Source organism: Bufo bufo, chromosome 9, assembly GCF_905171765.1.
Source record: "Bufo bufo chromosome 9, aBufBuf1.1, whole genome shotgun sequence".
NCBI lineage: Eukaryota > Metazoa > Chordata > Amphibia > Anura > Bufonidae > Bufo > Bufo bufo.
Genome location: NC_053397.1, coordinates 212,223,464 through 212,249,814, shown reverse-complemented (window position 1 = coordinate 212,249,814; position 26,351 = coordinate 212,223,464). Strand labels below are relative to the sequence as shown.

The following is a 26,351-nucleotide window of genomic DNA, read 5'->3' as shown; positions in this document are numbered from 1 at the left end:
CAAACATCGATTTAAAGTTTTCTCCAATCCAAAGCTCATATCGAGCTTAAAAGGATCAGCTATAAGAGACTTTTCACATTATCAGGATTCCTGTGGACACTTTATGAACATGTTGCGCTCCCAGTGAATACACCTACAACATTTTCAGTGACATTCAGTTTCCCAAATTGGGATAGAGCGCTAGAAGATAATACCCCCTCTTCCCAAATAACAGCATATACTTGAAGTTTCTTGGTGTGATATATATTATTGAATTTATCGACACTATTGAGTCATATGAATATAGTGTTGATCATATCTACCACAATATGTGACTGTAATGATGTATATTATTGCTACATTGTTCTTATAAATTTTATTACTTGTATTTTATGGGGATATAATAAATATTTTCTGCACATGTCAATTTGGTTGCCAAGTGTATGAGTGCTCGCTCATTACTCTATTACTACATTTGCCTTTAGAGAGGGTGGGGTGATTCCCTCTATATGAGCTTGCAGCACCATACCTTAACTACTTGCTAGTGAGCCACCACAACCTACCACTATTTTAAGTATGATTTTATTCATTTTTTTAAATGTTACACTGTTATTACTGTCGGATGCCGCAATCAGCTGTTAACGCGGCATCTGAGGGGCACAAAGACAGGGGCGGCGCGATCGCCGCTTTCTCTCTACTAACAAAAAAATGCACTTTTGTGACAAAGTAATTCGCCACAAAGCGATTATTTGGGTAAAATTTGACAAAGCAGCCAAATCTAATTTTTCAATACTCAAAAAAATACTCAGCCCCTTTCACCTGCGCACCCTTGGCTGGTATTTTCTTGTGGACCACCAGTGGTCATTTACCTGGGAATGCCACCAGGTGGCACTGTGATCTCGTGGATGTGACATGTACTACCTACCTTTACATTGTACTGTACAGACAGGTACCCACCTTCATGGCAAGGGCACTCCCAAATGTCATTGGGCCCCTTTCGCCAGGATAATGCAGTAACAATGGAGATACCCTTTAAGTTACTCTTCCCCTTCTGTCACAGTGTAACGCCTCTGCCGCAGTTACCCCACGGAGAACACTAGGGGGCACCACTCTGCCGAGCTGCACTTTCTTTCGGCGCACGCGCACTACAGCCGGCTGGCCGTCCACGCGAGGCCACCGCCCCTCAAGCCGGATTGGGCCAGAGCGGTCACGCGGTGCTCGGCGCGGTCACGCGGTGCTCGTGCGCTGGAACGTCCTTTCAGTGGTCGATAGATAACGGAGGCTTCGGTCATGTCTTCTCTCAGGGTGACCAGGGTAAGCGGGGACCGGGGACCACGTCACCCCACGAGGCCTGTGCGACTTCAGTGCCTTGTGGCGACGCAGAGATTTGTGACCTCTGATCTCACCCTTTAAATGGTAGTCGTTGTAGAACTCCAAGTCCCAGCGCCTGCCAGTCTGACACAGTGTCTGTCGGGTTAATGACACCGGGATCTTGTGGATCTGCAAACTGCTGCTAAATGTATCTGATGTAAATGATTGTGACGAGCTCTGCTTGCTGTCAGCGAATGGGAACTCTCGTGTTTACATCCATAGAAGCAATAGACCCATGAGCTGCACCGATACATTGTAGCAGATGGTCAGGACGGGGGTGGCGGCCAATGGCTGCGCCGATTTCTGGAAAGACTTCTAGTTGACATCCTGGTAGTGCCCATCTGGACCTTAAAGGAGTCCCCCCCCCCCCCCCCCCCCCCCCCCCAATAACCCCACGTGCCCGCTGGCATACTGCGGCAGGACCATAGGGGTTGTCAGCTCCTAAGCCTGACAACCCCTTTTACCGCTGCTGTATGTAGCTGGTTGTTTAGCCCTGACACAATTGTAGCAAACCTTCAGCAGCAAGAGGTATGTTGTTAGGGTTTCTAGATCTCTGCTTGCTGTCGGTGACCAGGGAAACACTCATGTGTACAACCTGCCCTTCTTGAAGGTCCTATAAGCTCATGACCTGGGGGGGAGGGGAAGTGTTTAGTCGCTGACCAGAGGAGAGGCATTCTGTGCTGGGGTAAAGCATGGTGGAGCTGCTATGTGAGGGGCTTCTGAGCCGGGACCCCCTCCTCTATAATGTCTATATAGATGGGGAATGGGCAATATGTGTATAGTTTGTGGTTTTGCGATGTTTTTGACATGTTTTGCACATGGCTCTGCGGTGCAGGTTTCCATGGGGACAATCAGTCCTTGAACTGGGACTCCTTAGGCTACTTTCACACTTGCGGCAGAGGGGTCCGGGCACCGGCAAAATGTACGCCAACTGATGGCATTAGTAAGACAGTCAGAAAGATGCATTGAAATGCCGGATCCATCTCTCCGATGTCCTCCTGCAAAACAGATCCGGCATTTGTTTTTTTTCACCTTTTTTTTTCGGTCTGCGCAAGGACAGATCCGGCATTCAGGCAAGTCTTCCGTTTTTTTGGGCCGGAGATAAAACCGTAGCATGCAGCGCTATTATCTCTGTCCTGGAAAGGCAAAAAGACTGAACTGAAGACATCCTGATGCATCCTGAACGGATTTCTCTCCATTCAGAATGCATGGGGATAAAACTGATCAGTTATTTTCCGGTATAGAGCCCCTAGGACGGAACTCAGTGCCGGGAAAGAATAACGTGTGAAAGTACCTTATGTGCAGCCGCAGACAGTCCCAGGAGTGAATCCAGTCTTTTATTGCTCATGGAATAATCCAGGTCAGGTTTTGTTTCTAGAGCAAAGGTTAGATAAGGCAGCAGTGCGGTGCCCGGGCTTAGACATGTTCTACACCGTAGGACATGTTGACTAATCTCTCAATTTTAAAATCAGTTTGAGGGTTTAGTGAGACTGCAGAGTGCACCTGTCTTTGTTATATTGTTAGATAAGGCAGCAACAAAGTCCGCTCCCTGCGCTGAGAGATCGCATTACCGCTGCTCCCTGCGCTGAGAGATCGCATTACCGCTGCTCCCTGCGCTGAGAGATCGCATTACCGCTGCTCCCTGCGCTGAGAGATCGCATTACCGCTGCTCCCTGCGCTGAGAGATCGCATTACCGCTGCTCCCTGCGCTGAGAGATCGCATTACCGCTGCTCCCTGCGCTGAGAGATCGCATTACCGCTGCTCCCTGCTGATAATGTCGTTGGGGGGCTCCCGATGAAATCACAGCATTCTCCTTAATTTTAGTGCAATTATTTATTTTTTTACTTACCGTTTACTTTAATCCCTAAGGGCTCTTTCACACTTGCGTTGTCCGGATCCGGCGTGTACTCCACTTGCCGGAGGTGCCCGCCGGATCCGGAAAAACGCAAGTGAACTGAAAGCATTTGAAGACGGATCCGTCTTCCAAATGCTTTCAGTGTTACTATGGCACCAGGACGCTATTAAAGTCCTGGTTGCCATAGTAGTAGTGGGGAGCGGGGGAGCGGTATACTTACAGTCCATGCGGCTCCCGGGGCGCTCCAGAATGACGTCAGAGCGCCCCATGCGCATGGATGACGTGATCCATGTGATCACGTCATCCATGCGCCTGGGGCGCCCTGACGTCACTCTGAAGCGCCCCGGGAGCCGCACGGACGGTAAGTATACTGCTCCCCCGCTCCCCACTGCACTTTACCATGGCTGCCAGGACTTTAGCATCCCGGCAGCCATGGTAACCATTCAGAAAAAGCTAAACGTCGGATCTGGCAATGCGCCGAAACGACGTTTAGCTTAAGGCCGGATCCGGATTAATGCCTTTCAATGGGTATTAATTCCGGATCCGGCCTTGCGGCAAGTGTTCAGGATTTTTGGCCGGAGCAAAAAGCGCAGCATGCTGCGGTATTTTCTCCGGCCAAAAAACGTTCCGGTCCGGAACTGAAGACATCCTGATGCATCCTGAACGGATTTCACTCCATTCAGAATGCATTAGGATAAAACTGATCAGGATTCTTCCGGCATAGAGCCCCGACGACGGAACTCTATGCCGGAAGAAAAGAACACAGGTGTGAAAGAGCCCTTAAGACAGTCAGAAAGATGCATTGAAATGCCGGATCCATCTCTCCGATGTCCTCCTGCAAAACAGATCCGGCATTTGTTTTTTTCACCTTTTTTTCGGTCTGCGCAAGGACAGATCCTGCATTCAGGCAAGTCTTCCGTTTTTTTGGCCGGAGATAAAAACGTAGCATGCTGCGGTATGATCTCCGTCCTGATCAGTCAAAAAGACTGAACTGAAGACATCCTGATGCATCCTGAACGGATCGCTCTCCATTCAGAATGCATTAGGATAAAACTGAACAGTTCTTTTCCGGTGTTCAGCCCCTAGGACGGAACTCAGCGCCGGAAAAGAATAACGTGTGAAAGTACCTTATGTGCAGCCGCTTTAAGACAGGGAGTCCCAGGAGTGAATCCAGTCTTTTATTGCTCATGGAATAATCCAGGTCAGGTTTTGTTTCTAGAGCAAAGGTTAGATAAGGCAGCAACAAAGTCCGCTCCCTGCGCTGAGAGATCGCATTACCGCTGCTCAGAGCCCTCTCTGTAGGCACCTGCGCCCTGGAAAAAGTCTATGGTGTACAATATGCCTTAGACTTTTCCTGCCATTCATCAGCGCAGGGCGCACTATGGACAGCACAGGCCGCGAACTGAATGTAGGCGGCTATTATAGCTAATGATAAAGTACATGGAAGATAGACTAGATTGGACTGTAGTATTCAGGTAAATGTCCGTGTTGGCACTTTGCAATAAATAAGTGGGTTTTGGGCTGCAGTTTCGTCACTCGGCCTCTAAAAGGTCCGCCATCACTGCCATAGAGAATGATGGAAATGTAATATTTGAATTAGAGACAAAACCATTTGACAGATCTAATAATTATTTAGCAGGTTTACTCTCCAAACTCGGTGGGATTATTTTAAATTAAGATTAAGTGGGATTATCATTGGTTTCTATGGAATGACATGAGGAATGACTGTGTGGAATGCCTATAGACTATAATGGGAAGTAAACTCTGAGCTCATTTGCAGGTAAATCTGTGTTATGTAGGACATTAACATGATAATCCCACTTAATCTCAATTTTAAATAATCCCACTGAACTTGAAGAGTAAACCTGATACAGATTTATTTGATATGTTAAATGGTTCAGGCACCAAGTCACGTTTTACTTCCCATTATAGCCTATGGGCATTCCATCACCTTTGCATTCGATAGAAAACTGTTATAATCCAAGGTAATTTTAATTTTACAATCTGCTCCTCTACCCAGGGAACACTTGCGCTAAAGGTTAATGTCCTACATAACACAGATTTACCTGCAAATGAGCTCATAGTTTACTTCCCGTTATAGTCTATGGGCATTCCTTTGTGTCATTCCTTTTAGTAGGTCCCCACTTGTGGAGCATCTTTTCTTATCCTGGTTTGGCCATTCCTCTGTTATTCCTCCTGGCAGTTTATAAACAGCTGGGTGTTACAGGGTCCCTTTACACCGGCTGATGATTGGGAATGTGTACTCATTCGCTTGATTGTTGCCCAGTGTAAACGTGCTGCCGATCCGCCGTTCGTCAGGGGTTTCCAGGTATTCTATATTGATGGCCTGTCCTCAGGATAAGTGATCAATAGCTGATCGGTGGGGTACGTACCCCCGCCGATCAGCTGTTTGAGGAGACCCTCTGGCTCTTCCTAGGCCGTTCATTGGTCACATGGCCTAGCTGCAGCTCGGTGAATGGACCTGGGCTGCAATTCCAAGTGCAGCCACTATACAATGGATGGCGCTATGTTTGGCAAGCTGTTAGGAAGCAGCAGTGCTCACAGGAGCGCCACGACCTCTTCGGCTGGGCTGTTAAGAGCTGGAACCCCTCCAATCAGATATTGTTGACCTATCCTGAGAACAGGTCATCGGTATAGAAAACCTGGAAAGTCCCTTTAAGGCTAAATGCACACGATCAGGATTTGCGTGCAGATTTTCCGCGCCATAGGTCATGTACATTGTATTCTATGAGAATTTGAAATTCTCAGTGCACACGATGCAGATTTTTTCTGCGCAGATTTTGACCTGCGGTGCGGAAAATGGCATAACCCAGTTGTCCATTTTTGTATAAATTTCCAGGAGGAATAATAGAGGAATGACCACCATAGAATTATAAGAAAAGCTGCTCTAGAATTATTTTTTGAAGAATACCAGAATTTAATACGACGTGTCATGAGAAGTGACTGGTCCCGGGCTGCCTGATGCATGAGATTCTTCTGGGGACGGCCGGTTCCCTTTAGGCCGCAGAGCGATGTAAGGCGCACCTGTCACTTGTCTGCAGAGATCTTGTAGGCGGAATCCATATTCATGAGCGCACATGCTGACAAGTTAGGAGACGTGCCCACGTAATAGCTCCCCGGGACTTTCAGGTCACATCCACACATTATAGGCGGCAGAACTGATGGGTGGTGGGTGCAGGGGTGTGACCGGCATGTCCTGGCTCCCCTGCCTAATTACCAGTCACTTTACAAGGCACTGTATGTAATGATGACCTCAAAATCCCAGCATAGCGGCTCCTGGGGTGGTTGTAGGTCTGCGGTAATTTGTTCCAGTATCGTCAGAAACGGTGCACTATAGGGCGGTATATACACCCCCACATCTCTGGCTTTCTCGCAGCAAGTCCTTGATAACGGCGTCTACAGCTTCTGTGTTCCGGTGCCATGTTGGCATACAGGCTGTGGACCCTCTACTTCTACGACCACAGGAGCCCCCCCATCATGTGTAGCGCTGAAATGCGTTGAGCGGCAGGTGAGGCATGTGCACCGCCGCTCCATTCATCTCTATGGCAGGAATAGCCCAGCGCTTTTACTCCGCCATCTCCACCAGTCTCATAGAGATGAATGCATGCTCATCCTGCTGCTTCATTCGTTTCCGGGGTCTCTGCGGGGTACAGGACACTTGTTATCGGTGGGGGTCCCAGCAGTCAGACCCCCACCAATCTAATAGTTAACTTGATTTAACCTGAATACCCCTTTAATGCTGCTTGTGTATTGGACTCTTTGTGTAGCCTGGAGACAGTTGCAGCAGACCCACAGCTGTGAAAAGTATTCTTTCAGTTTGTCTGCTACTGGATCTAAACTGATGCTCCCATTCTGACAACAAGCAGAGCTACTGAGTGTTAGAAAGTTGTAGAACTTCTTGTTACAAATGCTGATTCCTGTATTTCTCATCAAAAGCAAACACTTTTATAATTCAGCCCTGGGGCGACCTGCTGATTACCCCGGGTCCTGCTCCTGGTGCCCCTGACATACAGCTGATTACCCCGGGTCCTGCTCCTGGTGCCCCTGACATACAGCTGATTACCCCGGGTCCTGCTCCTGGTGCCCCTGACATACAGCTGATTACCCCGGGTCCCGCTCCTGGTGCCCCTGACATATAGCTGATTACCCCGGGTCCTGCTCCTGGTGCCCCTGACATACAGCTGATTACCCCGGGTCCCGCTCCTGGTGCCCCTGACATACAGCTGATTACCCCGGGGTCCTGCTCCTGGTCCCCTGACATACAGCTGATTACCCCGGGTCCTGCTCCTGGTGCCCCTGACATACAGCTGATTACCCCGGGTCCTGCTCCTGGTCCCCCTGACATACAGCTGATTACCCCGGGTCCCGCTCCTGGTGCCCCTGACATACAGCTGATTACCCCGGGTCCTGGTGCCCCTGACATACAGCTGATTACCCCGGGTCCCGCTCCTGGTGCCCCTGACATACAGCTGATTACCCCGGGTCCCGCTCCTGGTGCCCCTGACATACAGCTGATTACCCCGGGTCCCGCTCCTGGTGCCCCTGACATACAGCTGATTACCCCGGGTCCTGCTCCTGGTCCCCCTGACATACAGCTGATTACCCCGGGTCCTGCTCCTGGTGCCCCTGACATACAGCTGATTACCCCGGGTCCCGCTCCTGGTCCCCCTGACATACAGCTGATTACCCTGGGTCCCGCTCCTGGTGCCCCTGACATACAGCTGATTACCCCGGGTCCTGCTCCTGGTGCCCCTGACATACAGCTGATTTTGCTTGAGGAAGCGGCTGGCGCCACCACAGGGGCATTGTCGGTTTACATGGCAGCCACTCATGAAGAGCAGCTCACCGTTCTGACTCTGAGTGGGGGCCCCGAGCAGGATGATGCGGGGTCCAACATCTTCCTCTCAGATGGTGACATTCACCACGTCCTCCAGGTGTGATTTGGTCTTACATGGCTCATGTTGAGGTTTCATTCCTTTCAGGTGCTGCAGCACATTGCCAAGAGCGGCTGGAGAGCCCAGTCCACGGCGCCCCAGGCGGCCAGCGCCGGCTCCTCTTCCCACCCAGGCTTCAGCTTTGGTAAGTGTCTGATATCCTCCTGCAATCATGCTTTGGCGATCTCGCTATAAGGCGCAGACGGGCTTTATTTGTGTTCACGGAACAGGTTCTACAAGGAAACCGGATCCTGATTAATATATATATAAATTACAGCAATGGGGGGGGGGGGCTATTATTTTTGGAAGAGCTTCTGTCTCGAGTACTGTCCTCATCCTGCCTGCCCTGTGGGTATAGGGAGTAGCATCAGCTTCATCACATAAAAGCTGGTTGGAAACCCCAGGACATTTTGGGGTTCCTCCGAGTACAGCCTTAATAATCTGCAAATCAGAGGGAGACATAATACGCCACCCACAGACTTCTACGGGGCAAAGGCCTGAGGCTGCACTACTGAGATCCAGATGATAAGACGCTCCCTTCAGATTTCCATCAGGTGCTGTACTGTCGTGGAGGCCTTGCGTACTTTCAGATCACCATCCACACGGTAACCCATTCTCAACCTACTGAAGGTCTCCATGACAGTGCTGCACCCGACTGAAATCAGAAGGGGGCGTCTCATCATCTGGATCTCAGTAGTGCAGCCTCAGGCATTTGCCCCGTAGAAGTCTGTGGGTGGCGCGTTGTCTCCTCATGACTTGCAGGTTAGGCTCATGAGGCCTTAGGGCTCGTTCACACGACCGTTGGTGTCCCGTTCCCATATTGCGGACCGCATTTGCAGATCCGCAATACACGGGCACCGTTCCATTGTCATTCCGCATCACGGAGGCGAAGCCATTCATTTCAACGAGTCCGGAGATACGGAACACTACAGAAGCAGTACGCAGTGCTTTCTTGGGTTCCGTTTCCAGACCTGTGCACCGCAAAAAGATAGAACTTGCTCTATCTTTTTGCAGAACGAAGGGATCGCGGACCCATTCAAGTGAATGGGTCTGCGATCCCCATGCGCCTGCCCCACGGAAGGTGCTCGTGCATTGCGGACCACAATTTGCGGTTCACAGCACGGGCACGGGACACCAACGGTCGTGTGAACGAGCCCTTACTCTGAGGAACCCCAAAAAGACCAGGGGTTTCAAACCAGCGATGAACTGATATCTGAGGGATCGGCGGCTCTGTGATTAGTGTCCTGGGCATGAATGGAGTCTGTATTTTCTCCATGGGTTTTCCTCCCACATCCCAAAAAACATACTGATAGGTTAACTTGGCATTGAGATTTTGAGCTCCAGGGACAGCGAGTGCTTTGTACAGCACTGCAGACTATGTCAGCGCTATGTACAGGATGATTGGACTGATACGGTGCTTTATATATAATAAATACACATAAGTCATCTGTTACTATAATACGTAGACGTGACTAGTGATGCGCCATATTTGGGTCTTATTTCCATCTTTCTTTCTCTTCTCCATCTGTACAGAGCTCAGCGAACAGCAGAAGGAGTTTCAGGCCACCGCTCGGAAATTTGCAAGAGAAGAAATTATCCCTGTCGCCAGCCAGTATGACAAGTCCGGGGAGGTGAGCGGGGTGGCGGTCCGCGCCTGCTGTATAAAGCGCACTGTAATTGAATAGTCCGTAACGAACCTCTCCTCCTGTTCTTAGTATCCTGTTCCCCTCATTAAAAGAGCCTGGGAGCTGGGGCTGATGAACGGACACATCCCCGAGCACTGCGGTAAGCATGCGCCTGAAGGCCTGGATGTATCTAGGTGGAGGGCTTCTCCTGGTCAGAGCCGGCCGCGAGGGGAAAGCTCGCCGCTAGATCGCCCACTTTTCTGCAGCACTGTCCTAACGTGGATTTTGCTGCTGATTTTACCATATACATTGTGCAGCATACATTGACACATTGGGGATTTAAAATCCACACCGTGGGTCAATTTTTCTCAGCTTGTGTGCGAGATTTCTTAATCTCCTTTACTTCTCTGATGGTTTAAAATGCTGCAGCTCTGCTACATGCAAATCCACAGAGTATCCATCCTGTGGGGATGCTCCTAAAGGCTACGGGCACCTTCTGGGCAATTTTTTATGATTGCAATTTAATCATTTTGGGCTTAATTGGTCCTTTTTTTTATTTCGTTTTTGAAATACAGTGGTTAAAATCAGAATATCACTTCTCAGTCCCATCAGCTGACCGCTTATGTGAAGCTTATCTCTGTCCTCATAAACACCTAGCTAAACTCTTGTCAAACTGGCTTGTATGAGTCTTTATGAAGTCAGGAGATCAGCGCTAAGGCTTCGCATGAGCCTTCAGGTGATGGGACTGAGAAGTGTTACTCTCCAGACAGACTGATTTTTTAACCCTCTAAAAAAGGCGGAAAACTTTTAGTAAAGACTAATTGAAAAAAGTATAATGCAATCATAAATAAAAAAAGTCTCCCCGAAGGTGTCCATAGCCTTTAATAGGATTGTGCGGGTTTTACTTACTGATGATTTCTCATTAGTCTCAGTGAATGGGAGCAGCGTTGGCGGTGAACTACTACATAGCATACGGCACTGTCTAGTTCTGAGCTACTGGAGAACAGCTGATCGGCGGAGGAGGACCCTCCTAAAGATATGTTAGGTCATCAATAAGTAAAACCCAGAGACCCTCTTTAAGTGAATTTGGATGCATGACATAAGAAGTCTTCATTGTGTAGCTGCCTATATGGTATGTGACTCCTTTGTGCTTAGCAGTGCGCTGTTTATCTGCAGGAGGCCTGAACCTTGGTATCTTTGACACGTGTCTGATTACGGAGGAGATTGCTTATGGCTGCACTGGTATTCAGACAGCTATAGAGGCCAATTCCCTGGGGGTAAGTATATGCAGAATACTGAGTGCGGCTCTGGAGTATAATACAGGATATAACTTAAGGGTATATTAGAAGGGCAGATTTTCTGCCCAATAATTGCTAACGAGTGTTCCTATGAACGCTCATTAGCGATCATCTTTCGAAAGCTGAAGGCATGCTGAAAGATCTGAATTTGCCGGCGGCAGATCGTTCTGTGTAATCACCATCAGCTGCCGGCACACCACAGTCCTGCATGAGGATGAGCGATGGCATATTGATTGCTTGTCTCCATACTGCGGAGGAGATCGCTGCATGTAATAGCAGCGTTGTCCTCTGCTAGCTATCTGCCGACAGCCGGGAGTGCTTCTATTCCGACAATCGCTTGCAGCATCGGGGTGTCTAATAGGAGCAGAAGAGGATAAGTAATGTAATGTATGTACACAGTGACTGCACCAGCAGAATAGTGAGTGCAGCTCTGGAGTATAATACAGGATGTATCTCAGGATCAGTACAGGATAAGTAATGTAATGTATGTACACAGTGACTGCTCCAGCAGAATAGTGAGTGCAGCTCTGGAGTATAATACAGGATGTATCTCAGGATCAGTACAGGATAAGTAATGTAATGTATGTACACAGTGACTGCTCCAGCAGAATAGTGAGTGCAGCTCTGGAGTATAATACAGGATGTAACTAAGGATCAGTTCAGGATAAGTAATGTAATGTATGTACACAGTGACTGCACCAGCAGAATATTGAGTGCAGCTCTGGAGAATAATTCAGAACGTAACTAAGGATCAGTTCAGGATAAGTAATGTATGTACACAGTGACTGCACCAGCAGAATAGTGAGTGCAGCTCTTGAGAATAATTCAGAACGTACCTAAGGATCAGTGCAGGATAAGTAATGTGTGTGTATATATATATAGTAATTCGTTTTTTTTATATGGATTAGTTCTATGCATAAGTGTGCGGTCCACTTGTTCTGCCTTCATACACGTTCACACAGTGTGCAGCCTGACATTCAGCATAAACCATTCCTGTCTTCCAAATTAGAGGACTGTTCTTTGTAGTCTAACTTGTTTATTAGTAAAATAGGATTGTTGGTTGGCAAAACAGGATTGTTTGGTAAAACTACAAGAATACAAATAGCAAGTATATGTATAAAGTATAGATAGCATGTACTATAACATTTGCATTAACACTGAAGCAAATGATAAAATGGCTGCCTGTACATAAGATTACATGTCTAGGTAACATAGTAGTAACAACTCCCTGAGTAACAATTACAACTAACTGAACAGCTCTGCATAACATAATGTCCCTGAAACAATGGTAGATCTCTCATCAGATATCCTTTTACAAGGATGGTGGAGTTTGAGAAGGAGACGTGCATAGGACAGCTCTATACTCTGTCCTGGAGACTTCTCTTTCCCATGATGCTCTGCACTCCCACAATGCAGTGCACTCCCACAATGCAGTAGTCTTTGTAACAGGAAAACAGGAAGAGTAATACAACTTAACACCGCTAGATGATGCGATAACCACACTAAACACTTCTGAGATACTATGACCCTGGCAGAATGAACTAGAATCATTTCCTAACCCTGCTGGGCAGAACCGGATACTTACAATGTTAAGTCCAGTGTGACCCATTAATTTGCATGTGGATCCCGCAGACACCCTTGCAGTGACTTGGTAGAGATGCACTTTAAGTAATACATTGGGAAGGGACTATCTATGTGTGATAAGCCTAAGGCCATTTGGAGATATTAACCTGCTTGCTCTTTAGGGATCCGTTATGCTGGCCATAGACTTCTATTGTGACGGAATGAATAATGGAATGCCTTTAGACGGAATTCATCCCGTCACGGAATTGCGTTATGGTTCGTGGTAACAGAATCCATAACACAATTCAGTAAATACCACAACACGAACCGAAAACGAATTTCAAAATATGAAATTCGCTCATCCCTACTCCTCCTGGGTTTAGCTCAGGTGTAAGTGGTTTTATCTTGGGGTCATCCAACCTGCATGAAAAGTAGTGGCTGACTGGGAAGGGTTTGAAAAAGAACAAAATAATGCACACCCACACTTCAAAAACTTCTACCGTTCCAGCGCTGCTGCCCCTATCCCCGCAGGAACGTTATCACTTAAAGTTGAGCGGGGATGGGAGCCGCAGCGCTGGGTCGGCAGGAATTATAAAAGTAATTTTTTTATTTAAAGTGTAACTGTCATGTTTTCATCAAAAAAATCAATTTTAGCATATGTTAATGCTGCTGCAGCATTATGTATAAAGCAATCTTTAGTTTCTTCACATACCACTGTTTCCTTGAGCTTTTCCCTTGGTTACGTCTGTTTTGAACCCTACAATACGAGAATCTTCTCAAGATGGCTCCTCTGCCAGTTCTCTGAGGCCAAAACTGCCTTCCCTCACTTCCCATACACACTTGCTTTAGGCAGCAGCTTCCTGCCAGCCAATCGGATTGGATTACTGAGAGACACGCCTCCTCACTCTAAGCCTAATGCAAGCATGCAGTGTGGAGGGGCCGCCCCTCTGTCTTCTGTTTATACTAAAGGGAAGACAGACAAGCCCTAGCAACAGTCTTTTAAAGGAGCAGTGGAAAGGGACAGGGGACATTACTGAAAGCTGTTATTATAAGGTAATTACAGATCTTGACCCAGTGAGGCCCCTTGAAGACGAGCGTGTGTCATGCTGCGAGTCCGCAGCGCAGCTTCCGGCCTGAACTTCCAGCCATGCCGGTGTCACCTAGCATTATATTGATTTATGATGCTATGTAACCCTTACAGTTCTGGAATGTATTTGATAACACTGACAGCATTGTGTCGCTGTCATCTAATACATTCCAGAACTGTAAGGGCTACATAGCATCATAAATCAATATAATGCCAGGTGACCCCGGCATGGCTGGGAGGTCAGGCTGGGAGCTGCGCTGCGAGTCCGGAGCATGACACAGGTATATATGCCTATCTCTAATAAACTAGCAAATAAAAAAATAAAACTTTAACTGTTTACAGCCGGCCACTCATTTTTTTTTTCCCGTGAATGTCAGACAAATCCTTTAAGGCTACATGCACACGAACATTAGGGCTCCGTGCCCGTGCTGCAGACCGCAATGCACGGGCACAGACTGTGGGGCAGCCGCATGCGGATCGCGGACCCCTTCACTTGAATGGGGTCCGCGATCCGCATCCAACGGTTCGCACCAAAAAAAGTAGTGCATGCGCTACTTTTTTGCCTTGCGGAGGCACGGCCAGAAACGCCCCAGAAGCACTCCTTAGTGCTTCCGTGGGAATCCGATCCGTGCCTCCATTCCGCATCTCAGTGATTGCGGACCCATTCAAGTGAAAGGGTCCATGATGCAGAATGCACACGGCCGGTGCCCGTGTATTGCGGACCCGCTGTGCATGTAGGCTAACGGTGTCTTTTTATTTTTTTCATAGCAAATGCCGGTGATCATTGCAGGCAATGAGGCCCAGCAGAAGAAGTACCTGGGAAGAATGACGGAGGAGCCCCTGATGTGTGTAAGGGATATCTTATAAACTGGATGTGCTGAGTGTCTGCTTTTCCCAAACCTTCCATGTCTGTATGTGGGATCTTGGATAATCCGGCAGCTGGTATATTTCACTGCAGGCTTTTGGCTAATCTTTCATGTCTTTCTTTCCATGCTCCCTAGGCTTACTGTGTCACCGAGCCCGGAGCCGGCTCAGATGTGGCCGGCCTGAAGACGAGAGCAGAGAAGAAGGGCAATGAGTACATTATTAATGGGCAGAAAATGTGGATCACCAACGGGGGCAAAGCTAACTGGTAATGTGCCACCACGTCTCTGGCATTTAGTGATCATACATTCTCTGCTCTGCCTAAAACTATTGGCAAATTATCAGTGGCTACCCCTAGATGATGGCAGTGGCCTTGAAACTATGCAAACCAGAGTCAGGAGGTGCTATGCATGGCATGTGGCTGAAGCAGATTTAAGGATAGAGGTTCCTTGGGATATGGAGTCCTCTGTGACCCATATGAGCTTGAGCAGAGAGTTGCTGCAATGGGCGCCCTCTATGCTGGTTTATTTCAATGGGGCTCCGTCTAGTGTTATAATATCCGCCGATAACAGGGGGTTGTAGAAGCTTGACCTTCGGTGATCATTTTCAGAGCTTTTCTCCTGTGCACAGTTATTGCATATTGATAGGATATGCCATAAATGTCTGATAGGAGTGGGTTCCAGAGGTGCAACCCGCTCCTGTCTCAAGAACAGGGCCCCCACCATGAACTCCAAGCCAACTGCGCATGTGCAGCTTTCTCCATTCACTGCCATGGGACTTCAGAAAATAGCTGAGCGCTGTGGCTAGTTCGATAGCAATGAATAGAGAAGACGTTGCACATGTTTGACATGCTATCCATTGACAGTAGGGCGCCATTCTTGAGATAGGAGTGGGTCTCCTCTTTGGGTGTCGCAAACCTATTGGACATATTTGTGGCTTATCCTATCCCTGTATCATAAATGTCAGGATGGGAATATTCCTTTAAGCTTGCCATATACAGTAGATGAATGTTGGCTGCTGATTTCCAGGACGTGTGTGTATAGGAAGCAATAACTGGAACTCAAGTAAAGGAGTTGTCCGGGTTCAGAGCTGAACCTGGACATATTCTCTTCTTCCCCCACTCAGCCCCTCTGACATGAGCATTTTCTGCTCCGATGCTCTCCCTTGCCCTGCGCTGTATAGCGAAGGGCATGGGCTTTTTCTGCAGATCCAGTGACGTACCGGGTCGAGGCTTCTGCCTAGCGGTGTTTCCGGTGACGTCACTGGCACTAATGGGCAGGCTTTAGTGCTGCCCTCGCCTGTAAAACGGCTAGGGCAGTGCTAAAGTCGGCCCACTAGTGCGGGTGACGTGACCGGCAGCACTGCTAGGTGGACGACTCTGCCTAGCAATGTAAAAAGGTAAACAAACAGCCTTTGCCCTGCGCTATACAGGGCAAGGGAGAGCATCTCAGAGGGGCTGCCTGGGTGAAAAAGTGGATATGTCTGGTTTCAGCTCTGAACGCGAACAACCCCCAATTGTGTTTTAAAATCCGGCAGCGGAGTGTTTACTTTGTCCCGCGTGCTGCCAGATCCCCATTGATTACAGTGGGATCCGGTCACTTTTTTACAGCATAAATGTCGGCTTTCGGTTAGACAAAAAGTTGAACATGCACAACTTTTTGTCAGGCCAAAAGCCAGAAAGGGAACAGAACCCATTGTAGTTATTGGGGAATCGGCTATTCCGGAGGCGGTGAACCCCGCCCTGCCTGATTTAAAAAGGCAGATGTGAAGCTAGCCTAACCGGTTTCTCTGTATATTCTATAGGTACTTTCTTTTGGCTCGCACTAATCCTGACCCCAAGGCACCAACGGGAAAAGCTTTCACGGGGTTTATTGTAGATGCAGATAGCCCTGGAGTACAGATTGGGAGAAAGGTGAGGACTTTATTCTTATCAACATTTTGCTCTCCTATGAAATGTGGATTAATCGCCGACTCTCTCGAATACATTATCATTATTTCCAGGAGCTGAACATGGGGCAGCGCTGCTCGGACACCAGGGGGATAGTGTTTGAAGATGTCCGGGTTCCCGCAGAAAATGTCCTACTTACTGAAGGTGCCGGTTTCAAGATTGCTATGGGGGCGTTCGATAAGACCCGACCACCGGTAAGATGATCCATCGGTGGGAAGTATCTCGGCGCTCTGTGACCCGTGCACCTTGGCTGATCTGTAATTTGTTGTAGGTGGCAGCCGGTGCCGTCGGTTTAGGTCAGAGAGCGCTGGACGAAGCTACAAAGTACTCTCTGGAGAGGAAGACATTTGGAAAGGTCCTTGCGGAGGTAAATAAATGTCCATATTCAGCCTTTGGCCACAGAGGCCCCTGTCTAGGGGTGGCCCAGCACCAGAGTTTAATGTCTAGGCCGAGCTTTTCCACGCAGCTGTATTTCCGGGCAGAGGTCACAATAACGCCTGTACAAGCGTCAGACTCCCTGGAAAAAGGGCGTGCTGTGAATGGCACAGGCAGCGATGCCTGAAACGACCAATAACAAAGCTTTGTACTGCACGGAGCTTTGTTATCGGTTTGGCGGGCTGCCGGAGCGATACCGTGCCCTGCAGCAGAGGAAGCTGGCGGGAGCTCGGACGTTGCTATAATAAGGAAAGTGGGGCGCTGTGCCGGAGGACCCCAGCAAACATGGCGGCAGTGGAGCTGAAGATTACACCATCAAGGTGGCAGCAGCAGCAAGCAATGTATTGATGTGTGTAATGTATGTAGTGCAGTGTGTGGTCGCCACGCGCTGCAGCACGTATATCACACAGATGTATGTAGTGCAGTGTGTAGGCAATGCAGGCAGGCTATTATAGCCAAGTGGTAAAGTACAGAGAAGATCCAGTATATTGGACTAGACTTTTTAGCCTGATGTTATTTAGACTGGTAACGGTCCCTGCATACATCCCCTGCTCTTAGGCTATGTTCACATCACCACTATTAAATAAATAGTGGTGATGTGAACATAGCCGAAGAGCAGGTGCTCTGTTGGATAAGCCGAACAACAAATAATGGAAATGCTTAATCTGGCACGTAACGGTGGGTTTGTGTCATATGTTTAACTCTTAGGCTACCGGAGGTTTTTTTAGTTTTCATTTTTCTTCCCTATTTTGCTTGAGCCATAACTTTTTTATATTTCCAGTCACAAAGCTGTATGAGGGCTTATTTCTTGCGGGACAGGTTGTACTTTCTAATGCCGCCATTAATTATGGCATAAAATGTAATGGGAAGCGGTAAAATTCCAAATGGGGTGGAATTGGAAAAAAAAATGCAATTCCTCCACCGTTTTACGGGTTTTGTTCCCACAGCGTTTCGTTTACGGCAAAACCTCATTCTCTGGATCAGTACGATTACAACGATACCCCATATGTGTAGGTTTTTTATGTCTAAATAGTGTAAACATAAATTTAAAGTTTGATAAAACATTTTTATTTATTTTTTAACATCACCATATTCTGACCCCCATAACTTTTGTATACTTCTGTCTACTGAGCTGTTTAGGGGCTCATTTTTTGCGGAACAATCTGTAGTTTTTATTGATACCATTTTGGAGTGTGCGTGACTTCTTGATCACATTTTATTACATTTTTTGGGGTAAGAGAAGCAATGAAAAAATGGCAAATTGGCCATTTTGACCCTTTTTTCTGTTACGCCATTCGCCGTATTAGATATTTAGTAAATATTTTAATAGTATGGGTGTTTTCGGTCGCGATGATACCCATGATGTTTAGATTTATTGTTTAGATATTTATTTTTTAATTATACAGAAAGGGGGGTGATTTAAACTTTATTTTTTGACATTTAAAAAAAAAAAAAAATTAGATTTTTGAAGCTCATATATAAGCCTATAAATTTTAGATCAAGGATTTGTAAAATGACATTTTCAAGGGAATCTGTCAGCGGCAAAACCCATCCCAAACCGCCAGCAGTACCTTCAAGTAGCCGGCAGTGAGTTTCAAATGATTTTCTTACTGCATTCTGATGAGGCAGAAGTACCGTATTTTCCGGCGTATAAGACGACTGGGTGTATAAGCCGACCCCCAACTTTTTCATTTAAAATATAGGGTTTGGGCTGTACTTGCCGTATAAGACTACCCCTGAATTCCCAGCCCTCCCTGTCTTCAAGACGATCTTCTCCCGTCTAGGGAACTGACTGGGATCAGTGGATGACACTGCTATGGGGGGATCTATGGATGACACTATATAGCATCTTATGCTATATGTGTCATCCACAGATCCCCCTCCCTATAACGGTGTCATCCACAGATCCCCCTCCCTATAACAGTGTCATCCACAGATCCCCCTCCCTATGACAGTGTCATCCACAGATCCCCCTCTCTATAACAGTGCCATCCACAGATCCCCCTCCCCATGACAGTGTCATCCACAGATCCCCCTCTCTATAACGGTGTCATCCACAGATCCCCCTCCCCCGACGCTCAGAGGAGTATACATTTATTAACTGTAATCTGTAACTTTAACTTTAAATGAGCGCTCATCTCTTTACTAAGGTACCTTACTCTCAGCTCCGGTAACAGGCAGTGTGGGCGGCGCTCACTCACTGACATCACGCGCCTGCGTCGCCTAGTGGGAGGAGCAGGCACGTGACGTCAGTGAGTGAGCGCCGCCCACACTGCCTGTTACCGGAGCTGAGAGTAAGGTACAATAGTAAAGAGATGAGCGCTCATTTAAAATTAGTTACGGATTACAGTTAATAAATGTATACTCCTGTGAGCGGCTGGGCCCTGTATATTCTAACCCCCAGGCAAGCCTCCCCGTCACCATGGGAACGCCTGGGGGTTAGAACATACCATCGGATCTGAGTATACCCGGTGTATAAGACGACCCCCGACTTTTGAAAATAATTTCTAGTGTTAGAAAGTCATCTTATACGCCGGAAAATACGGTATGAAAAACAATCTTTTATCCTCCGTCCGGTTATTTTCCAGTCAGGCTTGAAGTCAAGGTAACCGCGCTACTTGACGGTACTGCTGGCGGTTTGGGATGGCTTTTGCTGCTGACAGGTTCCCTTTTAACTAGAAATTGCTCATTTCTTATCCTGGCCTGCCATCTGGTGGCCAAAATAAGAATTGCAGCATGAATACTATCAGCCTCGTAAGCGACGCTGAAAGTATTCAGCGCAACTACCGATGCCCACATTGGCAGCACGTTTTTTGCACATTTAGATGCCGTGATCTCGCTTGATCGCGGCATGTAAAGCCTTTAGTTACCGCGATCGGCATTATTGCCGGTCACGGTAATTAGCCACAGGTCTCTGCTGTATGAAACAGCAGAGACCTGCCAGCCATGGCACGTGCGAGCGGGCGCCATGTTTACACATCGCTCCAGCGCCGTACATGTACGCCGCTGGTAGCGAAGGGGTTAATGTACACATTCAATGTTACATCGTGTGTCAGGACGGATCCGTCTTGCTCCGCACCACATCGCGGACAGAAAAACGCTGCTTGCAGCGTTATTCTGTCCGCGAAGGGAGCGCAACGGAACGGAAAGCATTCTGGTGCACTCAGTTTCGTTCAGTTTAGTTTTGTCCCCATTGACGATGAATGGGGAGAAAACGGAAGCCTTTTCTTCCTCTATTGAGATCCTATGATGGATCTCGATAGCGGAATTGAAAACGCAGATGTGAAAGTAGCCTTAAATGCATGACAAAAACGTGATGTGAACCCGGCCAAACTGACAGGGAAGACGCTGAGCAGACTCCACCGACTATGATGGAGTCCATTCAGTTTTCATTAGGGATCCTGTCTTTTTACCAGACACTAGACTCTAGTGACAGCTCGGCTTTGTTCAGGTCAATGGGGCTGAGCGGCAATACCAAGCACAGCTGATATATGGTGTGCGGTGCTTGGAAAGCTGTCGGGATCCCACAGCGGCTCCCTGAAACAGCTGACTGCCGGGAATAGGACCGCCACTGATGTGATGATGATGATGATGACGACCAATCCTTATCTTTACCTGGATAACCCCTTTAATCATCATTTATGGAACTCTACATTTATGTTTATGCAGCATCAAGCCGTGTCCTTCTTACTGGCTGAGATGGCCATGAAGGTGGAACTTGCCCGCATGGCATATCAGAGGGCAGCTTGGGAGGTGGACTTGGGCAGAAGGAACACGTACTACGCCTCCATCGCCAAGGCATTTGCCGGAGACATTGCCAATCAGGTGGCTTCAGACGCTGTTCAGATATTTGGAGGAAACGGATTTAACAGTGATTATCCTGTGGAAAAGCTCATGAGAGATGCTAAAATCTACCAGGTAAGAGGAAGCGGTCAGCATGGACGTGTAGTGCGACTGAAATCTGCAGCGTGTGCACAGTGTGAGTGACTATAGATGTATTCCAGTGTCACACTGGTTTTATTAGGCCTCTCTTAGGTAATGGGACCGGCTATTCTGGATAATTGGATGGTCCTGGGAAAAGTGTGTGAAGAGCAATCAAAAGAAAATGTCAAAGGTGTTGTCTCAGCCAGAAACGGTGTCACAGAGTTTAAAGGGGTATTAATATTGAGTGGCAGGTGTCCTACACGTGGGACCCCGCCGATCAGCTCCGTGAGCACAGCAGCCTCTTCCTAAGCTAGTGACGTCACGTGGCCTAGACACGGCTCAGTTCCATTGAAGTCCCGAGAGACTTCTGTGAATAACTTCGGCCATGGATTTTTAAACTTGAAAAACATTTCAAAACAGGAATCTGAAATCGGCTTCGGTACCAGCTGGTACCTCGATACCAAAGCTGACTTTGGATCCGAGTTTTAAAAGTTTTAAGTCCCTCGAGATTTCGGTGATGACGGTTTTTCCTCGCCGGAACACAAACATTTCGAATCTCTGTACAGCATTCAAAGGAAGTTTTGAGCGAATCGACTTCGGATCTTGGATCAGAAGCTCGATTCGCTCAACACTAGTTATCATTATTCATTCCTGGATAACCCCTTTAAATCCACAGCATGTCCATTTATGCTGCAGATTTCGGGGTTTAAAATACACCGGATAAATCCACTGCAAAATTCGTGACACATCTGCTCGGGGTAACTGGACCCTGTGGTTCTTACCCCCTGGAGAAGCCTTGACGGGCCACACACTTCCCTGGCCGTTCCATCAAATGCATGAACATAGAGAGGGTTCCCGACACTCCATCCCCCATTTTGTCCATAGATCATAACGGGGCGTATGTACTGGGGTGTTGTGGTGAGGGCATCCCCTTATACAAAGTCATCACAAGAGGTTTGATTCATGAAGATACCCAGTACTATCACCATATACTTCCCAAATAATATGCAGCATTCATATAATACTGCCATATACAGCACACATCATACCACAGAATGGCCCCCAGATCATACGTAGTACCCAATTAATACTCCTAAATATGCCTCCTCTAAAGGAGCCTCATCATGAGTTGGTGCGGTTTGGCTGCACATGAATGAGAATCGGCTGGAGACCTCTCCAATTTGTTTGTGCCTTCAGAATGGATATGTTCTTTGTACCTGGATGTGAGACTATAATAAATGTGGCATCATATAACAATACAAACCTGGCCTGGAAGGAGCGCTGTGTCTGAGCTCTAAATCTATCTTCATACGTCCAGCTAGTCTTGCTGCTTTCCCCATTCAGTTGTGAAAGATTTAGAAAAATATCCCGGTTCAAAATCAGTCCATGTGAATGTACCCTTACATCACCCACGGCTGTACGTCAGTTGTATTCTGCAACGTATGCCTCCAGAGCTTGCACTGTTTAGCTATACTGTAGCATACGTCAGGCATTGGCTGCAGTGTTTAAAGGGGTATTGTGGTTATTAAAGGGAACCTGTCACCGGGATTTTGTGTATAGAGCTGAGGACATGGGTTGCTAGATGGCCGCTAGCACATCCGCAATACCCAGTCCCCATAGCTCTGTGTGCTTTTATTGTGTAAAAAAAAAAAATCGATTTGATACATATGCAAATTAACCTGAGACGAGTCCTGTCACCGAGATGAGTCCTGTCCCGGACTCATCTCAGGGACAGGACTCATCTCAGGGACAGGACTCATCTCAGGACAGGACTCATCTCAGGGACAGGACTCATCTCAGGGACAGGACTCATCTCAGGGACAGGATCATCTCAGGGACAGGACTCATCTCAGGGACAGGACTCATCTCAGGACAGGACTCATCTCAGGGACAGGACTCAATCTCAGGGACAGGACTCATCTCAGGGACAGGACCCATCTCAGGGACAGGACTCATCTCAGGGACAGACCATCTCAGGGACAGGACTCATCTCAGGGACAGGACTCATCTCAGGGACAGGACCCATCTCAGGGACAGGACTCATCTCAGGGACAGGACTCATCTCAGGGACAGGACTCATCTCAGGGACAGGACTCATCTCAGGGACAGGACTCATCTCAGGGACAGGACTCATCTCAGGGACAGGACTCATCTCAGGGACAGGACTCATCTCAGGGACAGGACTCATCTCAGGGACAGGACTCATCTCAGGGACAGGACTCATCTCAGGGACAGGACTCATCTCAGGGACAGGACTCATCTCAGGGACAGGACTCATCTCAGGGACAGGACTCATCTCAGGGACAGGACTCATCTCAGGGACAGGACTCATCTCAGGGACAGGACTCATCTCAGGGACAGGACTCATCTCAGGGACAGGACTCATCTCAGGGACAGGACTCATCTCAGGGACAGGACTCATCTCAGGGACAGGACTCATCTCAGGGACAGGACTCATCTCAGGGACAGGACTCATCTCAGGGACAGGACTCATCTCAGGGACAGGACTCATCTCAGGGACAGGACTCATCTCAGGGACAGGACTCATCTCAGGGACAGGACTCATCTCAGGGACAGGACTCATCTCAGGGACAGGACTCATCTCAGGGACAGGACTCATCTCAGGGACAGGACTCATCTCAGGGACAGGACTCATCTCAGGGACAGGACTCATCTCAGGGACAGGACTCATCTCAGGGACAGGACTCATCTCAGGGACAGGACTCATCTCAGGGACAGGACTCATCTCAGGGACAGGACTCATCTCAGGGACAGGACTCATCTCAGGGACAGGACTCATCTCAGGGACAGGACTCATCTCAGGGACAGGACTCATCTCAGGGACAGGACTCATCTCAGGGACAGGACTCATCTCAGGGACAGGACTCATCTCAGGGACAGGACTCATCTCAGGGACAGGACTCATCTCAGGGACAGGACTCATCTCAGGGACAGGACTCATCTCAGGGACAGGACTCATCTCAGGGACAGGACTCATCTCAGGGACAGGACTCATCTCAGGGACAGGACTCATCTCAGGGACAGGACTCATCTCAGGGACAGGACTCATCTCAGGGACAGGACTCATCTCAGGGACAGGACTCATCTCAGGGACAGGACTCATCTCAGGGACAGGACTCATCTCAGGGACAGGACTCATCTCAGGGACAGGACTCATCTCAGGGACAGGACTCATCTCAGGGACAGGACTCATCTCAGGGGACAGGACTCATCTCAGGGACAGGACTCATCTCAGGGACAGGACTCATCTCAGGGACAGGACTCATCTCAGGGACAGGACTCATCTCAGGGACAGGACTCATCTCAGGGACAGGACTCATCTCAGGGACAGGACTCATCTCAGGGACAGGACTCATCTCAGGGACAGGACTCATCTCAGGGACAGGACTCATCTCAGGGACAGGACTCATCTCAGGGACAGGACTCATCTCAGGGACAGGACTCATCTCAGGGACAGGACTCATCTCAGGGACAGGACTCATCTCAGGGACAGGACTCATCTCAGGGACAGGACTCATCTCAGGGACAGGACTCATCTCAGGTTAATTTGCATATGTATCAAATTTTATTTTTTATTTTTTATTTTTTTACACAAAAGCACACAGAGCTATGGGGACTGGGTATTGCGGATGTGCTAGCGGCGATCTAGCAACCCATGTCCTCAGCTCTATACACAAAATCCTGGTGACAGGTTCCCTTTAAAGGGGTTATCCAATTTCAAGAACCCCCCCTCACTGGTAATATACTTATCCAGCTCCCCGTGCGCTCCTGGTCCCACACAACCGCTGCTCCCTGCACACAGATGAAAATATCCAGTGTCGGGGTGGAGAAGCCAATGGCAGACGGGGACGGGCCTCCCTAGCGTCACCCGCGATGCTAGATAGGCTTGTCCTCATCCCCGCCTGCCATTGGCTGCTCCCCCCGACACCAGATGTTTTCATCCATGTACAGGGAGAAGCAGCAGCGGCGGTGCGGGAACCAGGAGCGGCGCCGGGAGCGGGGTAAGTATATTCACTGTGAGGGACCCGGCACATGTGGGGGGTTTTCTTGAGATTGGATAACCCCTTTAAGTTACCCCCTTTCCACAGTATAGGGCAGTGGTGGCAAACCTATGGCACGGGTGCCAGAGGCGGCACTCAGAGTCCTCTCTGTGGGCACCCGCACCCTGGAAAAAGACTATGGTGTACCAATATGCCTTAGACTTTTCCAGTCATTCATCAGCGCAGGGCGCACTATGGACGGCACAGGCCGCAAACTAAATGTAGGCAGGATATTATAGCTAAATGATAGAATACATGGGAGATATACTATATTGGTATTCAGTAGGGATGTCCCGATACAATTTTTTTTAAGACTGAGTACGAGTACCGATACTTTTATTTAAGTACTCACCGATACCAATTACCGATACTAATTTTAACAATAGCCAATGCCAGCGCTCGGCTATTTTCGCGGGCTTCATAGATAATGAATGCGCAGCCGCCCTCCATTCATTTTCTATGGGGCCGGCGAAAATAGCCGACCGCTGGCATCGGCTATGTCCGTCGGCCCCATAGAAATGAATGGGAGCGGGGGCTGCGCATGCGCGGTACGCTCCCATTCACTTCTATGAGGAACCGGCTTGGTGGTGGCTCCGTTCTTGATATAGGTGCAGGTCCCAGCGGTGGGACCCGCACCTATAAGATAATGGGGGCATATCCTAGCAATATGCCCCCATTGTATGTGATGAGACAAGCCCTTTAAGATCCCCACCAATCTAATATTTATATATTTTCTCTCTTCCAGATCTATGAGGGCACAGCCCAGATCCAAAGGCTCATCATTGCTCGGGAACATTTTAATAGGTACAAGCAATGAAGAATTGGCGGCCCCCTGTTTGCTGCTCTGGACTGTTTTACCTCCTTCACCCCCGGCCTTAATGACAAGCTTGGTTTCTGCAGGAGCGTTTAGCACTAAAGTTAATTTTATATAACATTTTACTATATGCAAATAGACATCTTGATTGTATCTATCCTTTTTTTTTATGTTGTGTGTTGAGCTGTCCTTTTCTACGACTGTAGCGGCATCAGAGCTACAGGTGAAAAGGCAATATTAATCCAGCCAGAAAATTGTTACAGTAAACCACTTAAAACTGTGATTTTTATGCTTTTTGAATTGTGTAAAACAACAAATTCTTATTACAGATACATACAGTAGGTGCTGCTCCTATCAATTCCCTGCGGGCCCCTTGTAAGTAAGCAGAGTATAGAGAAGTGCAGGAGTCTCCCGGCTTCCCCAGCGATGAAATGCAAAGGGTGAAAGCAAGATTTGGATTAGGCTATATCCACACGAACGTTGTTTGTTTCCGTGTCCGTTCCGTTTTGGTTTTTTTGTGGATAGGATGCGGACCCTATCATTAAAATGGGTCCGCAAAAAATGTGGACAG

General features: G+C 48.2%; 1 protein-coding gene across 1 annotated transcript; it reads left to right on the top strand.

Moving 5' to 3' along the window:
• Positions 1 to 1,159: 1,159 nt before the first annotated feature.
• On the top strand, positions 1,160 to 26,060 carry ACADM (acyl-CoA dehydrogenase medium chain). Its single transcript, XM_040407671.1, has 12 exons — positions 1,160 to 1,293; positions 8,210 to 8,306; positions 9,695 to 9,792; positions 9,877 to 9,946; positions 10,963 to 11,063; positions 14,503 to 14,583; positions 14,736 to 14,866; positions 16,402 to 16,510; positions 16,600 to 16,740; positions 16,818 to 16,913; positions 20,651 to 20,899; positions 25,712 to 26,060. Exons 1-12 carry the CDS (start codon positions 1,270 to 1,272, stop codon positions 25,781 to 25,783), a joined length of 1,269 nt encoding a protein of 422 aa, XP_040263605.1. The 5' UTR covers positions 1,160 to 1,269; the 3' UTR covers positions 25,784 to 26,060.
• Positions 26,061 to 26,351: the final 291 nt, after the last annotated feature.

Excerpts from the sequence above, each read along its gene's own strand:
- ACADM (XM_040407671.1), top strand. The coding sequence starts at position 1,270 with ATGTCTTCTCTCAGGGTGACCAGG. Across the intron at positions 8,307-9,694 it reads CCACCCAGGCTTCAGCTTTG|AGCTCAGCGAACAGCAGAAG; the intron begins GTAAGTGTCTGA and ends CCATCTGTACAG. Across the intron at positions 9,793-9,876 it reads AGTATGACAAGTCCGGGGAG|TATCCTGTTCCCCTCATTAA; the intron begins GTGAGCGGGGTG and ends TCCTGTTCTTAG.